Here is an 18,587-nt window from a genome sequence, read left to right as displayed (position 1 = left end):
CATGAACAAGGTGCTGGAGGGAGTTCCTGGTGTAGAGTGCCTTGAAGGCACGGATCATACCCTGGTCCATAGGCTGGAGGAGATAGGTGGTGCTGGGAGGAACTCGAGCTGGACTCCCTTGTAATAAAGATCAAGATGGTGGCCACCAGCATTATCCATAATCAGCAACACCTTGAACTCCATGTCCAAATAGCCAGGTATTGCCTAACTTCAGGAATGAAGCTTTAATGAAACCAGTATTCCATAAGGACTTTGGTGATCCAGGCCTTGGGATTGTGCATTCAGAACACAGGCAGCAATGCCTTGTTCTTATTTTTGAGTGTCCTGGGATTTGCAGCTTTGTAAGTGAGGCCTGGTTTCAGCATTAAGCCAGCCGCACTAATGCACATCAGGAGGATCACCCTGTCCTTTTGTGCCTTGAATCCAGAGGCTTTAGCTTTGTCCTTCATTAAATATGTCTAGAATGGCATCTTTTTCCAGAACAGGCCAATTTCGTCCATATTGAAGACCTGTTCTGGGCAGCATCCTTTCTCCTGCAGGATTTTCTTGAAGGTCTCTGGATATTTTGCAGCCATCTCTTTGTCGGCCGATGCTGCTTCCCTATGTAGGGAAACAGACTTTAGGTGGAACCTTTTCTGGAACAGGTGGAACCATCCTTTGCTCACCTAAAAACCTTGGGGAGCTGATGACGGTCCCAGGTGTGGCACTTCTTCATCATCAGGAGTTGGTTCATCAAAGCCCAAGAATTCCAATTTCCTCTTCATCGCCTTCCTGTGCCTCTACATCGCTGCCTTCCTCTTCTTCTGCATTGCCACATTCTGTAGCAGTTGATAACTGCTGGTAGAGCTGTCATGCTTTCTCGCGTATGATGTTGAAGTCAAGGAGCACGTTCTTCTTACGACAGTCCTTGATCCGTAAGTAGTGCAGATTCCATTTCCACGATTGTTTTATTTCTCACTGTCGACACTACTTTTGCTGTACCAAAGTATGTCATGCTTACACTTTTTCCAATTTCACTTCCTTTTTTATCATACATCTCACCTGTGGCTCTCGCTCACATTGAAATGCAGCCAACCGCAGTGAAACTTTTTCTCTCCTTCAACATATCAAGAACTTTCACCTTCTTGTCGAGGTTCATTAGAGACTAAGAGAAAGAAGGAGCAGGGTGCTTTTTAGGGGCCATTTTCAGCATGATTCACGGGGATATTTGGCAATGTGTAAAACACAGCTTCACGATTAAGTTTGCGTATATCAGTAACTTTCTATGGAGAAAGGCTGATGAAGGAGAGCTGTGGGATACCCACCATTCCATCTTCTCGAGATGGGACTCAGGTTTCAACCAATCAACGCCAAGTGTACAGCCAATGAGTGACAAGGAAAATGAATGCTGCTCCTGGATTGGCTGCTCTGCAGATGACAGCCAATAACGTGTTGAGTATCATTTCATCTGGGTACTGCTCTAAGAAGACGTCACAGTGTCAAGCTTTACTATTTATGGAAAGTTGGCTGGGGCGAAACATCTTTTACAAAAAACCAATTATATTACTGAAATTTTCTTGTGATTACCTACTTTAACTTATTACAGAACTGTAATATTTGAAAATTAATAAATCATTTTACATCATAAAACATGTATTTAGTCATGAAAATATACATAGCACATATGCATGACAATAATGCATACCGCAGACAAAAACATACGTACCCTGCTATTCCCATTGTCTCATGTATTTTAGAAATGCTCTATGTACTTATAGTACCATCCTAAAAACACTTTTCTTTATGACATACAATATTTAGAAAAATCAATCTTTAGAAATCATCTTAAAACAAAATATTGACACAATATGTACATGCATACAGTTCAATGTTTTCTCATTAGTGTGCTTTTTGTGTGTGCGGTATAGTATTCACTATTACGGACTAAGAATTATTCTTTAAAATGACCTCTATAAATGTTCTCTTTCTTTCAAGGCTTCTGGCAAACAGCCTAAACGTCAGAGGCCCTTTCAGCTAATGACAAATGAGGAGAAAATAGACATGATTGTCATGTTAAGAGTGGGCAGAAATCATGGAGAAGTAGCAGCCCATTACCATGTGACGGAAAGTGCAGTCACCTGCATTGAGAACGATTATGAGCATGGCAAATTACTTGGGGAGGCCATTCTTGGACAAGAACTCGCCCCCCTCTTTAGTACTGCTATCCCACCAACGGACCAGGCCTTTGAAAAATTTTGTGGTCTCTACAATTTGATCAGGGATATTAGGGAGTAGAGACAACAGTCAAGGCATGGGATAAAATAAATAAAGGGCCACAACTTTCATCAATACTAATAATGAAATAGTGCTCATGTACGATTACTTCAAGAAGATGCCTCCTGAAATTGCTGACGAAGCACCTCCTGAAGAAGGTGAAGAGGCACCTTCACAGGATATAAACTCCTCTACTCTGTTATGCAGTCTATCTTCATCATCATTCATCAGGCTGCATGGCTATACATACTATCATCATCATCTATGATCAGCATTCATCACCAGTAAGTGATGTATGTTTTAATATTATTATATATAATATTTAATGTCACATATTATTATACAGTAAATATGAAAATACAGAATATTGCTGCACAAAAAAAAAATTAGCATCTGTGAATAGCGGGGGCTTGCGAATAAATTTATAGGTATGTTCCATAGAGAAACCCGCGAATGAGTGAGTCCGTGAATCCAGAGAACGCGAATATACAGGGGATCCACTGTATGTCCAGAAATATGCCTGTTTTACCAAACATAACTTGCAGGATGCAAGTGGATGAAGGAGCAATGATTACTTCTTATGCAGTATCAAGGACACTGTAACAAGTAATAACAATTGCTCATCAGCAAGAGTAGCTTCAAAATCTTGGAACAAAGAAATAAAAGAAGAAACATTCAGTCTCATGACATCTTAGTAATTATACATTCATTTCCTTTGTATTTACTGAATGTAACACTTGCAAATGCCTGATTTTTAAAAAGACTGGCATTTACTGACAATACAAAGTAATTATATTTGTGGTGTTATAATATTTGTGGCACAAAGCAAGTTTACTTTTCAAATTACAGACAGTCCCCGGTTATTGGTGGGGGTTCTGTTCGTGACGGTGTGAAATGAAAAAATAACCAAAAATCAGCGCCAATAGCCAGGCGTCTGCACTGTTGTTATAAGGGAATTGCCACATATCATGGCTGAAAATCCAGTTATCGCCATCGCTACTGAGAAAATGACATGTCGTAACAAGAAGCAATTTTTGCTCCATAGTTTGTTTCCAATTACACAGACAGGTTACTTGCAAATACAATACAGTGCATAAAAAATGTGGATAAAGTTTGTTTTACGCATAAAAAATCTAGATGAAGTTTTGTTTTATACACAAAGACTTTTTGTACAGAATGCATTTATCATGATACAGAAAAATGTAATGCATTATTCCCAAAAACTTGAAGGTGGTGCATTTATATATATAGTTAAAAGATATGATTTTACAATGAATCTACAATTATTTGCTGTTGATTCCCAGAATATCTATTTGAACAAATTTTCTTGTATACCACTTGCATCAGATTACCAAGTATTAGTATTATTATAAATTTGTAAAAGACAACTGATGCAGCTTTCTCGACTCCATACGGTTTGCCTGAAGGTTTTTCTCTTGAATGAGATGTGAAAACTGGAACATATTTATGTCGTGATAATTGGACAAACATATTGCTAAAAGATATAAGTGGACAGCCCATCATAAGTTTTCATAAGAATGCATGAACAGTGAAAGACAGAAAGCAATGCAGTTAGGGCTAAAGAGACACTGCTAAGAACTTTTATCGATGGTGCACTGGATGACGTTCTGTAATTGGTACGTATGCCTTTATGGGGACTGCTGTCAAAACTAAATGGTTACACTCATTTTCACAGAATGCAGATACTGTTTCCTTGTAGATGCATTTCAGCATATCTATTAATGACTATTATTAGTTGGTCAGAAGTCCAACGTGCTACTGACGCTTATCTTTTGTAATTACCAAATTACCCTAAACTGGGAGAACACTTTATCAAAGCTTTGGAGGTCAAAGAGTTGCCCAAGGTCAGGTAAGGGGGTCAAGGGGGAAGGATGCAAATCTCCTAAGTCAGGTGGGGCACAGAGCCTTCCATCAAGTTACGTAAAGAAAGGTAAGTTATTGATTTATCAATTAATAATTTGCCCATTCTTTGCAACAGAATCATGAAAAGTGTAGTAACATTTTACTTGAACTTTTGGCCAACAAACATTCCTTGTTTAGATTTGCTTAACCCACCACATTTTTTATCAATATCCACATGATCTCAGCATGATTAATCATAACCACATGACTTCAAGAAAGCAAAATCAGACTCTGTGCTGCATAAGGTGCCATATGCAAACAAATGCCAAATAGCATTGGTGCAGCGTTCACTACCAATCTTGGTAATTATTCATCAGCAACAAAAGTGGTATATATGTACAAGAAACATCCATAATAATGAGGCAAAAAAGATAAATAAAAATTTTTTGGACCTTTGCCAAATTTTATACAAAAGTCAAGGTAATTTGAATTGCCAAATTTTACACAAAAGTCAAGGTACTTTGAATATAAAAAGGGATTAATTGCAAAGCACTAACTTTGAAAATGAAAACTTTAAACACACCTGCATCTGCAACCTCCTCCCAAATTCCACTACTGCAAACCATAGTACTACTGCGGATTTCACTACTGTCAGTGCCTTCTTCCGACGAACATGCATGGAATCAAGCAAGATGTGCATAAAATGCAAAAGGAACATTGTAGGACACAACTAATACATACTGCACTTAAGAGAAAAACAGGTTACATATAGTCATGCTAAAGATAAAGGAAACTGGATGTACAAACGCAAAACATTTGCACTATTCAAGTGGCGACATGAAAATAACTAACAAGTTCTTAGAAATAGTGAATACTATGTTTATAGAAAATGATAGGTTTGAGATTAAGATGCTACTTGAAACCATACCTAAATTATCACAGTAAAGTAGCCACTACACTCAAATTTATCTATACATCATTGCAATTCACTTGGACAATAATAAAGTTGCTATCAATCTATAACAAGCTTCCCAGCAAATCCCCTAGACATTTGGAAAGATAAGAGCAATTTATCTTTAACATCCAAACAGCGATTGATTCTATAACAGGATAAAAAGTAATGTATTCTAATCAACTGAACAATTCAAATTGATAACATCAGCATATCTCTATTGCATTCTATGACTAATGCCCAAATCAACAAACATTAGCCTACTGCATACACTGTAAAAGGCCTGGTACAAATATAAACAGTTTATAAAAGATGAATGGTTTTAAAAAATGGTCTAATGCTGCTTTGAATTTTTTCAGCCTGACATAGCTCAAGTTTGATTCTAGAAAAATAAATAACACAAAATAGGGTCTAACAACTCTCACAAACTCTATTCTCAAACTCATGAAGTTAATGCATACACTTCAAGCAAGAGTAAGCAGTACAATGGAGTAATAACTGTGATGACATTAACCTTTTTCTACCAATCTCACCTTCTTCGCTCACAAAGAGAAAACTGCGCATGGAGGAAGAGAGGAGGGAGGAATGCAGGGAGTCGTACGCCAGGGCATGGTCCTCATAAAAGTCATCAGGACCTGGGCACTCGAGAGTTTCAATGTCACTGGAGTCCGAGCCGGAGGATGCTAAGGGACAGTCGGAAGAAGACAGGGGTAAAGGATGGGTAACACACAACAAACCTCATGGGTTGTTTCAATTAGTACTTTAATAAATATACTGCAAACTCATTCAATGTACAACTGTAAGCTTTCTACACAACACTGTTAGAAATTAAAAAAATAATTAGGTACAACATCCATGCTCCATAGAAGAAAAAAATTCGTATTAATACCATTATGCATATCCTGTACTTATTTAACATTAAACATAAAAACGATTTTACTACACTAAATTATTTTTTTGTTAACACCATACACCATTCAGTTTGCTCAGAATGTTAAGATATTAAATTAGGGAGATCTAAAATGTTTGTAAATACAAACACTGGCTCTAAACATGGTATGCTGCAGATTCAAAAAAATCTATAAATAAATAATAAAACAGACCTGAAATCACCTTCATAAACTTCCTCTCACAGTACCCAAAAAATCGTTTTCAAATCTACCTACCTCAACCTGTTCTCACAAATGCTGATAACTTTTGCTCTTCTAATTCAATAATCCTTAGGGGTAATACACACAAAACACACCAGCGTTAAATATAAAATCTTCTCAAGCCTAAAATCAAAAGGCCCTTAAGAATTCATAATGGAAACTTAAGTCCATTCAACAAAGCACTGTATAAGATATTACTTCAAGAATGCCAGTGATGAATTGATGTATCTCCTGATGCAAACTACATACTAATGCTAATTTATACACACATCCTAATGTTTCAACATCTAAAATTAATAATGGGGCCATCATGCCTTTCTGTAGACCTACAACTATGAATGTGTTGTCTTTTTGACACACAATAAATGAAGTCATACAATTTTGATCCAGTACCACAATGGCACAGGCATGATTAAAAAAATCAACTTAAAATAGAAATGAAACAAAACTAGCATTACAAACAAATGTACACTTATTCCATTCTTCCCATAACCATATTTAATCTTATGACTTCTAAAGTTTCTGCAGCAGGTACTATACATTATCTTCCAATATTTACTCATTACCTTTGGTCTCATTTCACCCAGCTGTCAAAACTCTTCACCTAGCTCAATTTTTTCATCTGACATTTACGAACAAATCCTTGAAGCAAGCTACCTGAAAGCTTAGAAATGTGACTCACTAGCCACATTAACAAAACTACAATATACAGTACCTACTACAGTTGTATGTACTAGTACATTGTAGAGAGAGAGAGAGAGAGAGAGGGGGGAGAGGAGAGACGAGACGAGAGAGGAGAGAGAGAGACGAGGAGAGAGACGAGAGAGAGAGAAGAGATGAGAGAGAGAGAGAATAAACATGTTTATGAGAACTAATCTGCCTGTTTCTTTATTATTAAAAACATTTCATTATGTTCCTGATAATTCCAAAGTAATCTTTTCTTTAAAAAAAAATCACGTTACTCTTGCAGCCCTAAATCACTTTGACTGAACACCATCTGTCAAATCTGCATTCATAGTAAAAAAAAAAAAAAAAAAAAAGTATTCTATGTAGCACACATAACCAGAACACATTGCCCTCCTGTATAACGTATGTTTTAAGAGCACTAAAAGGTGTGAATTATTTGTATTTTCCGAGATAGCTAACTGCTGAAAATATGGAAGATAAATTCTAGAGCATCACACCTTAATTTTTAACTGATTTTTTCTTTGATCTATTCTAACAAATTTAGCTTTACTATGAGCAGACAGGTGATACTCATATTCTATACTATACGAAGGTAAAAGAAACCACACATATTCTAAGACTCACAAAGAATGACGATAATAACTGAAAGGCTTTAAACTAGAGACAAACATATAAAAAATATATGCACTACCCAAAGATAACAAATGGAGTATTGTGTAAAATTAGTACAATCAATGATTAAATCAGACTATAACTCTGACCAATGAAGAAACCATCCAATACTCCATTTCTCTGTATCATAAAACAAAAGTTGGACTGGACTGAGCTAGAACAGTACTATCACATTGTCCCATCTACCTAGGTACCTAAATTTTGAAGTAATCTGCCAAACCTTTTGAGAAGAGAGGATTGGAGACTGACACTAGAAAGGCAGGGATTTTCTGGGAAATCCTCTGATACCGTATGACTAGGGATGCTGAAATTATAACCAAAAAGTCTTGCATGATGATACACTAATCTACTTAAGAAAATATTCATTAGAAATTAAAATTAGTCAACTTAAAAGAAAATATTAAAGATTAGAAATAAAAATAGTAAATATTTAATAAAATATAGTTTGAAAAAGTAGAGCTGGCTGTAACTTTAAATAAAGGTAGAGTACTTATTATAAAAATTTCCAAATATGTTCTACGATCAGGACTGCCAAAAATTGTACTTAAAAAGTGAAAACTATAAAAAAAATAATAAGAAAATAAAATGATAAAACATATGAAATAAAATAAAACATTACCTACCCTAAAATGAAACCCTACTATTTCAGGACAATAATATACTATGGTACAAAACCCAATATTGCAGAGGTTGTGACATTGCATCCAGATATCACACAATCACAGCTGCACCATAGAGAACATTTTATGAAAGCTGCAGCAGAATGCTCCTTTTACACAGACATAAAATCCTACACGGTCATATAATGCAAGACATGCTGATTTCTAGCATTTCCCTGGCTGATCAAAATATTTTAAATAAAGCCACATAAATTGCATTACAGATAAACAGACAAATTTGTTTTTTAGGACACTTTTGAATTTCTACAGAAAATTTTTTTTATGAAGATAACAAAGTACATGCTATCTTATTTAAGCATTCTAACCTCAACTGAATAGGATAAAATAAAATCACTTGATACCTGCTGGTTTTTTCTAATGTTTCTACAGAAAGAATACTTCTAAAAGACTCAAGACAAATGGAAAATGAACCTGCTTGTATAGCTTGAACACTCAACACACCAAATAATTATTTTCACATACACTTTTTCTACAATAAAAAAACTGAAGGAAAAACAATACCCATTCACGTAGAATGGGTAGGGGGATGGGGCTAGCAACACAGCACATGAGGGTGGTTATAGGATAACAAATATCCCAAGTCACTCACCCTTGATCGACTCACCCTTGATCTCTTGCACCCTTTGGCCCATAGACAACAAATCATCGGGCAATGGTTCTTCCTCCTCCTCTGCAGCTTCATCTTCTTCCATTCCACACCCAGATTCATCATCTGGCTCCTCATTTCCTTCGCCATCATCTGGCACATTTGTTCCAACAGCTCCTTCCTCCTCTGGAAGCAAACAAACCCCTTAACATATACGACGTAGTACAATGGCTACATTTTGTACATAAAACAAAGTCTGCAATTGGTTTGTTTCCAATAACTTAACAGAAACCAAATCTTTACAAAGCTTTAAAAGTCTGGGCCCCACATGATCTCAAGTAAATATGATCTCAATCCTTAGAAAATGTGCTAAAGGTCACAAGGCAGAATGTCTGTAAAATATTTAATGGTATTTTTGCATAGGATAATATATATTACCCTGTGTCAGATTCTTTACCTTCTGGTTGTGGAGAGTCACCAGTGTTGTCCTCCGGTGTCCCTTCACGGTCAACTAAAGTCCAACCAGTAAGGGAGTCCCTGTCACTATCACGATCATGCTTGGGGTCAGACATCCCGGTTATCTGACCCGAGCCTTTTGCTCTAGAAAATAAGAGAAGCATTTGCATTATTAAAAATGTTGCAACTTTTCTAATAACAAAAAAAAAAGAGAGTAATGAATGAACAGATTAAATCAAAGAAGAAAATCTGTACAACACATTTTAAATATAACCTGGAATAAATACAGGAGTAAATTTACATAAGTATTTAACAATTCTGAAATTGTGCAAATTAACATTATGTAAAAATATATAGACATGTAAACAATAGGACAAGACTGGTAACGAACATGCATACATACTGTGCACCATTGAATACAAGAAATAAATTTTTTAAAGTTCTGATTTTGTAATGCTGCATTTACAATATAAATGGTCCCCCAGTATCGCGGAGGATGCGTACCAGACACCCCTCCCCCCCCGTGAATAGTTGGAACCCCTATGAAAATGCTTAAAACCTCCTATTTTGGTAGTTAAAACTCAAGAAAAACCCACTAAAAATTTTTATACATGGTTTTCTAAATAGTTTTATCACAAAAAGTGCATTTTATGATGAAATTTATTAAAAAAAAAAAAAAAAAAGAAAAAAAAACAAAAAAAAAAAAACCTAATTTATGGATATTTCTCATAGAAAAATACCGCGAATAGGCAAATTTTCCGTGAATAATGCGGGGAAACATTCCAGAGAGAAATCCGCAAATGTGTGAGTCCGCGCATCCAGAGAACGCGGATACGGGGGGTCCACTGTACTCACGCTATGATGTGTCCCATTCATTAATCAACGCTGCACACTAATACCAAAAAGAATTTTTATCAAAAAATATTTTGTAGACAAACAAAACTTGGATGAACCACAAATTCAAACCTAGTCCAAATATCTCAAACAATTATTCTTCCATTTAAAAAATAAAACCAACTTGCCAAAAATTTGTAACCATTTTTTTTTACAAATCAGATGAAAATGGTTTCTCCTCTTCCTATAAGTGGATACGTACTCATATGCTCAGAGCCTTATTAGGTAATCTTGATTTAAAATGGGGCTGTACAACTTACTGCAACTTATGTCGCTTCCAAGAAGAAGGAGACTATTCTCTGTCACATCTCTTTCTTCTCATCTCATCCAAAACACTTGGCACAAGTAAGCTCTTTCAAACAATCTTGTCCTCTACATTTAATACAAAGTGTACGACTATCATAGGTTGCTTTGGTAAGCCAGGTTTTGCAACCTGCCCTTCAATATCTAACATTTGAACCACTAGTCTGACATAAAAATCCTCAAAAAAATTATCAGAAAAGCTCCCAAAATATCATTATATCACCAAATCCCTCGAAAAAGCCATGAAAACTTCAAATCAAGCCACCAAAACATTCGATGTTGCATCGAATGACAACAGAAAAGAAGTGACTTTCTCTGTTGTTCTACCTATGGTTCCTGGGTAGAGGGCGAGGTGGTTACCTACACTAAAAACAAGTGAATCACTACTGCAAATTTCAAATTTTAGCTGCCGTGCTAGTAGAAAAATATAGTAGTAGCTGTGTAACTGCAAGCTTGGTAAGTTACTTATGTGAAATGTACTTTGAACATTGTACTATTTCCATATTTAAGTAGATTTTTTTTTATGAAAATTTAAGTTTTTGTGATTATGTCTTATTCTGACCATAGTACATTCAACACTTGACTTCTGTTATATTTATAAGTTGATCAATTAGTAATACTGGGTTCCTAACTGACTCTACAATTTACACTTGTGTCTCATAAAATTACTATACGTATTTACATGTTGTAATTTCATTCTTTAGCAAAGACCTTGAAAAAAGTGGGAAAACTGTTTACAAATATTATATATAGATTTATGTACCATACAAATTTAACCATGGTTGCATTTTTTACTGTAAGAAAGAGATACTACATATGCTGAAGGCAATAAAAATAGTTTTTCAATAAATAATGTTGAAAGAAAAGTTATGTAATTGGACTAAAGAGTCTAGTCTTATCACCATAATCCAACTTCATGGATAAGATAAGTAAAATCCCCACACAATGGGAAATATTACATAATTTTATGTACGTACTACATATTTTAATCCCTACTGTGTACTATAATGTTTAAAGACAACATACTACTGTGTAGAATGTTTAAAGACAACAAAGCCTTTTGACAACAGCAGAACTTCAAGTTTCCTAAAAAACATTATACCTATACAAGTGTTTTTATCTGGCACAGAGAGAGAGAGAGAGAGAGAGGAGAGAGAGAGAGAGAGAGGAGAGAGAGAGAGAGAGAGAGAGAGAGAGAGAGAGAGAGAGAGAGAGAGAGAGAGGGGTTAGTTATTTATTGCTGGTTAGAGCACCTCTACTGTCAAAATGTAGCCAAATTCCAGGGGTGTGAGGTAGCTGTGATTTAAATTATCTTTAAAGTTTTCCGAGTGTTCCTACCTTAAATACAATACCTAACATGGCATAATTCATATACTATTTAATAGCACATTGCATGGATGTAAGAGCAGTTTTTTTCTTGATAGACTAATCACAATAAAGTTAAGGGATGCATTTTCCTATGCATATTGTATATTCAAAATATCTGCATGAACTTTTAAACACTAACTTACACCAGACACATAAGTCACATTACTATTATCATTCAAAATAAGCAAACACACATAAGAAACAAGTCTAGAAACCCATTCATTTTCATAAAGATCTTTAAAAACTTGATTAGCCATTTGAGAAAAACAGAGAAATGGTAGAAGAGAATGACAAACCAAATAGATGAATGCACAGTCAAAGCAATAGACAGCAAACTATACTCCAATTCATAGACTTTTGGCAAGACTGTATAAACTATCCTAAGCAACTACCATGGGTCATGTTTCTAGTTATATGTTCCACCAACTTGTAAGTCACGTGTCTGGCTACACAGACCTACATGTTCAACATAATTAATGCAATAAATCTTTGCAAATATGTTTCAGCTGTAATCAGAGTCCCTTCACATTCTATAATTAACTAGATCGCATGATCTGTCAGCCAAATGATCCCTCAGTAATATGCCAACACTACACACTCCCTTTTTAGGACTGTTAATAAAAATCTGATGGTACCATGAAAGAATAAAGCCTGATTTGAATGATCTTTTCATCCTATCTTTTATACAATAATCTTACTGCTTACAAATAGACCTCTATATAAAGCTATGAAATACAATCTAACATAGCTACTGTCATTTCATTATACAGTATGTGGGAGTGGCTAACAATACATACTTTTCCTGTAGTGGCTAATAAAAGTGTTATTTTCCCATAAAAGACTGACACAACCCTGCTAAATCATTACTGAATACAATTTACCAACAGGAGGTATTAGCAGATAGTAATAGGTACTATGTACTACAGGATGGATGATTCCTTTTCATGTCCAAATACACAAGATAAAGATAACATGCATATTCAAGTAATGTATGTATATGGTAAAATACAGTATCATACTTTCTGCATAAATATCTAAGTCACATAGATTTAGAAAGAGCCATGGTCAATTTGCTTTTGGGGAATTTAAAAATCAGTGGGTAAGCCAAAAAACTATATCACTTGTTAACACATATATTCCCTAAAAATGATATTGTAATGATACAATTAAGTTTGTTCATACTTACCTGGCAGATATATATATATAGCTGTATTTTCCGAAGTCCGACAGAAATTAAAAAACTTACGACACACGTAGTGGGAGTCAGGTGGTTAGTACCCATTCCCGCCGCTGGGAGGCGGGTATCAGGAATCATTCCCATTTTCTATTCATAATTTTTATTTCCACTGTCTCCTAGGGGAGGGGGGTGGTGGGTACTTATATTATAGATATCTGCCAGGTAAGTATGAACAAACTTAATTGTATCATTACAATATCATTTTGTTTCATGAAAACTTACCTGTTCAGATATATATAGCTGAATCCCACCTTTGGTGTGGGAGTAGACAGAATAGAAGATTTAGGAAACATATATATGCAGATAACTGATATTCTTGGATTCCTTACCTGTTAGCATAGCTGACTTCGTGGTTCCACTGCCGCGGTAAGTCTGCTTGTGCTATTAGAGTTGCCAGCGAGGGTAGAGACCTATATAGCGTGGTGCACTCAAGATGATCTGTCAACGGGGGCGTGACCAACGATGTGACTAAGACCATTGACCATACAATGAGGGCAACGAAGTAAAAAACCACCCCCGGGGGCCTGGCCTAGTCTACCAAACGGTATACCACTAAACTAGGGGAAACTAAAGAAGGGAGATCCGCTCGGGCGGTCAACCCCACAACCAAAAACACACACGATTAAAAGCTCACCTAACCACTAAAGGAAAGGATGAGTGCTACCTCCTGCCCCCAAAACAGTGTCTGCAGCGACGTATGGTCCAAGCGACGAGCAATGTTCGTATGTCGCTTTCACCTCCCGCAGGTAGTGTGAAGCGAACACGAGTTGCTCCGCCAATATGTGGCACTCAAAATGTCACTGAGTGCCATATTCCTGTGAAAGGCTATCGAGGTCGAAATAGCCCTCACCTCGTGGGCATTCACTTTTAACAGCTTCTGTCACTATCACTACATGTGGAATGAGCTTCTTAATGGTGTCTCTCAAGAAGAAGAAAAGCGTTCTTTGACATGGGAAGATCGGGCTTCTTAACCGAGCACACAAGTTGCCCGAAGGTCCTCTACAGTCCTTCGTTCTGTCTAGATAGAATTTGAGAGCCCTGACAGGGCACAGGACTCTCTCTGGCTCATTACCCACGAATCTCTGTCAAACCCTTGATTTTTCAAATGTCTTGGGCAAGGGTTGGACGGGTTTTTTTCGTTCTTTGCTAAGAACAAATAGGGCTTAAAGAAACAACAGCCAAACATCAGAGTTCTTAAACCCAACATGCTTGCTTATAGCCTGGATTCACTAACTCTCTTCGCCGTCGCCAGAGCAGTTAGAAAAGTCTTCCTTGTAAGGTTTCTAAGCGAAGCTAAGTTGAGCGGTTCAAAAATACTGGACGTCAGAAAACTTTAAGAAACAATGTCTAAGTTCCAAGAAGGGATCTTGGTGAGTACCTTCAAAGTCTCGAAAGACTTAAGAAGATCTGAAGGTCTCTGTTTGTTGGCTAAGTCCCGTCCTCTATTGCCTAAAGATACAGAAAGCACACTTCTGTAGCCTTTTTATCGTAGGCACTGCTAAGCGAACTTCATTTCTCAAGTAGAGAAGGAAGTCTGCGATCTGGCTCACAGAGGTAGAGGTGGAGGAATGTCTTTCTTCCTGCACCAGCTCCGGAAAACAGCCCACTTGGATTGGTATATCGGCAATAGATAAGAAGGTCTTCTTGCCGTTGCGATTGCTTTCGCCACTGGTCTTGAAAAAACCCCTCGCTCTGGCCAACTTCTGGATAGTCTGAACGCAGTCAGACTCAGAGCGGGGAGGTTTTTGTGATAACCTCTCGAAGTGGGGCTGTTTGAGTAGATCTATCCTTGGAGGCAGAGTCCTCGGAAAGTCTACAGAAAGGACATGACCTCTGTGAACCAGTCGGTCGCTGGCCAGAAGGGGGCGATGAGAGTCATCTCACCCTTCTCTGATTGCCGCGAATTTCCTTATTATTCTTCCCCTAGGATCTTGAACGGGGGAAAGGCATATACGTCTAGTCCCGTCCAGTCCCAAAGAAGGGCGTCTCTACTGCTACTGCTCCTGGGTCTAGAACTGGTGAGCAGTACAGCGGGAGTCTCGTTGTCCTGGAAGTTGCGAAGATGTCTACGAGAGACATCCCCATAACTTCCACAACCTCTGGCATATTTCCTGATGAAGGGTCCACTCCGTCGGCAGAAGTTGACCTTGTCGACTGAGCAGATCTGCACGGACGTTTTTCTACCCCTGATATGAATCTCGTCAGTATAGAGACGTCGTGTGCCTTCGCCCATAACAGGATCTCCTTTGCAAGGAAGAACAGGGATCGAGAGTGGGTTCCTCCCTGTTTCTTGAGGTATTGCCAGGGCTGTGGTGTTGTCCGAGTTGATCTGCACCACATTGCCGGAGACCTTCGTACTGAAAGAACTGGAGCGCCAGATGAACTGCTGCCAGCTCCTTGAGGGTTTATGTGCCAGGACACCTGTTCCCCTCTCCAGGTGCCTGACACTTCCTTCCCCCCCAGTGTTGCTCCCCACCCCGTGGAAGACGCGTCGGAAAACAACACTAGGTCGGGGTTCTGAAGCTTGAGGGAAAGACCCTCTGCGAAGCTTCAAAGGGTCGGTCGGTCCACCATACTAGGTGTTACCTTTACCCCTTCTTCCGATAACACCAGAATCTTTTTTTTTTGAATCCAAAGTGTTTTGGGTGCTTCCAATTGTCGGCAAGGAAGAATTGAAGAGGTTCTAGGTGCAACTCCCTAGGGAAACAAACTTCTCCAGTGAGGAAATGGTCCCCAGCAGACTCATCCATTCCCTCACCGAGCATGATTCCTTCCCCAGAAAGGTTGACACTTTGCTTAGGCAATCTAGTTGTCGCCCTGGGACGGGGAAAAGCCCGAAAAGCCACTGAGTCCATCTGAATCCCCAGATAGACTAAAGAACTGAGAAGGGGTCAGACGTGACTTTTCGGAGGTTCACCAGAATTCCCAGGGGGACGTTTTCCGTTAACGACAAAGTCGTGTGAAGGTCCCTCCAGACAACCCGGTCTTCGAGGAGGCTCGTACGAGCCAGTCGTCCAGGTAGAGAGAGATCCTGACATTGGAAAGATGAAGCCACCTCGCAATGTTCTTCATCAGTAGGGTGAAATACCATGGGAGCAGTGCTGAGTCCAAAGCAGAGAGCCCTGAATTGAAACACTTTTCCTTTCAGGACAAACCGCAGGTCATTTCCTGGACTGGGGGTGGATGGGGACGTGGAAATACGCGTCCTGGAGATCTAGTGAGCCATCCAATCCCCCGGTCTCAAGGCTCCCATCACTGACTGAGGTGTCTCCATCTTGAACCTCTGCTTGATGACAAAGAGGTTCAGGTTGCTGACATCGAGTACCGGTCGCCATTCCCCCGACTGCTTTGGCACCAAGGAACAGTCTGTTGTAAAATCCGGGGGAATTCAAGTCGGAGACCTGTTCTACGGCGTGTTTCACGATCATCTTGATCTAACAGATCGTAAAGCACTGTTGCTTTTCTCCCCGATAGGAAGGAGACATGTCCCTGGGTGTCGTAGACAGCGGGGGTGGTTTCAGGAACGGGATCCGGTAACCCTTCTTTAAGATGTCCACGGACCATTTGGTCCAGCACCTCCTCTCTTCCCAGGCTTGCGCAAAAAGCTGAAAGCCTGGCTCCAACCGGTGACTGAAGGACTTCTGCTTCACTTCTTGTCTTGGCCAGCGCCGTGGCTCCTGCTCTGGAAGTGCTCTTCTCGAGGGGGCTGGTCTCGAGGAAGAACTACCTCGAAAGGGCTTCGATTTCATGAGAATCGAAACTCCGAGGACGAAGGAACCGCAGGTCTCCTTGAAGATTGTTGTCGAGGAGATCTTGCGTGGCCTTCTCCTGTAGACTGGTCGCAATGTCTTTTACCATAGCCTGGGGGAAGAGATGATCCGAAAAAGGAGCGAAGAGCAAGTCTGCTTTCTGTGACGGAGAAAACAGATTTCGCTGTTAAAATTGCAAAACAGGGATCTCTTCTTCAAGAGCCCTGTGCAAAAAGTGAGCTGTAAGCTCCTCCGAACATCTCTGACGGCCTTGTCCATGCACGACATTACGCTGGACAGCTCCCCCAGACTAATCGAGTCGGAACTCCTAGACTTGGCATCCAGAACTCCCAAACACCAATCTAGAAAGTTGAAGGACCTCTAACGTCCGAAAAGAGGCCTTTAAGGTGGTAGTCCATTTCCGTAGTTGACCATGAAACTTTCGAAGAGGACAGGTGAGACATCCTCGAGGCATCCACAATGCTGGCGAAGTCTCCTTGGGCTGACGAGGGAAGTCTAATACCTACGTCTTCTCCCGTCTCATACCAAATGCCAGCTTCCCACTAAGTCTCGAAGGTGGCAGTGGGCTAAAGAAGTCTTTTCCCTGAGACTTCCTTTTCTCCATCCAGTCATGGACCTTACGAAGAGCCCTCTTAGTTGAAAGGGACTTCTTCATCCTGACGAATGCCGAGACCTTGTTGATCTTGGACGAAGAAAGTTGTGAAGGAGGAGAGCGAGGAGCTTCCGGGTGAAACGTCTCTCCAAACTCTGATTGAAGAAGGCGGGTCAAAACCTGGTAGTCGGAAGAGACTGCCGCCAAAGGTTTCTCGTCATCCACTTCACCGAAAGCTCACTAACCTCTGCTTCCCGACACAGGTGAAGTTGGAGGCAAAATAGGCTGGACCAAGACTATCTGGTCTAAGTTTCCACGAGGCGCGTTGCTGTGAAGTGGAAGGTAAAGCTGACTCATTAATAGGAACTCCGGTCGTATCTCTAAGATCCGGAGCAACTTGCAAAGACTCATAACAAACAGGGGTGGGAGGCGACGAAACTCCACATCTTCGTCCACGCGAGCGTCCGCTGGCGCACACCTGGAGTCCACTGGCGCACACCTGGCGTCCACCGAGGCGCATTACCTGGCTTCCACTGGCGCACGCCTGGCTGCAACTAGCGCGGGATTGGCGTCCACTCGCGCGCTGCTGGCGTCCGCTGGCGCACGCTTGACGTTCCACTGGCGTGCGAATGACATTAACTAAGGCGCGCTTAACATCTCGTGCGCGCTCTGCTTCCGCTGGAGCACTCTTAGATGCAACCTGGCGTTCGCTTGGCTTCCGACCGAGCGTCAGGAACGTGAACTTGCACCGAAGCGTTCACGCAAGTATCAAGCTCTCGCACCGCAAGCTACGAGCGGGGGGTAATACCGCTTCATGCGCCGAGCGAGCAAAATCCTCTTCACGTCATCCAAGAGAAGCCGTCTGGGGAGTCGCACGAACTCTAGCAGGCGAAGAAAGTAGGGAGAGATAGACGAGCGAGGAGGGAGAGAGGGAGACCTTCTAGATCTCTTCACAGGCAGACGGGTCATCCTTTCTCCTGGGACGTGTTGCGTCCCTTTCTTAGCAGAGCATCAGCAAGCTGTTGCTGCAAAGAGCGCAGGATCTTCTCAGTAGGAGAGGATTCCTTGTCAGGTGACGGGCTGATCCTGTGAGAAGGCGGAGGGGCGAGGGGACGTTCCTTGC

At 39.9% G+C, this 18,587-nt stretch overlaps 1 protein-coding gene across 1 annotated transcript in view; it reads right to left on the bottom strand.

Moving 5' to 3' along the window:
* Nucleotides 1–18,587, bottom strand: part of LOC135212590 (uncharacterized) — a 36,931-nt gene that overhangs the window by 12,140 nt on the left and 6,204 nt on the right. The window contains exons 2-5 of the mRNA XM_064246146.1: nt 9,302–9,444; nt 8,848–9,030; nt 5,602–5,751; nt 4,700–4,777 (exon numbers count right to left, since the gene is read on the bottom strand). Of these exons, the coding sequence (XP_064102216.1) occupies nt 4,700–4,777; nt 5,602–5,751; nt 8,848–9,030; nt 9,302–9,416 (526 nt within the window). The 5' untranslated portion in view covers nt 9,417–9,444. The remainder of the gene's footprint in view (nt 1–4,699; nt 4,778–5,601; nt 5,752–8,847; nt 9,031–9,301; nt 9,445–18,587) is intronic.

The sequence above is a fragment of the Macrobrachium nipponense genome, chromosome 41 (genome assembly GCF_015104395.2).
Source record: "Macrobrachium nipponense isolate FS-2020 chromosome 41, ASM1510439v2, whole genome shotgun sequence".
Taxonomy (NCBI): domain Eukaryota; kingdom Metazoa; phylum Arthropoda; class Malacostraca; order Decapoda; family Palaemonidae; genus Macrobrachium; species Macrobrachium nipponense.
This window is presented reverse-complemented; position numbering and strand designations above follow the sequence as displayed.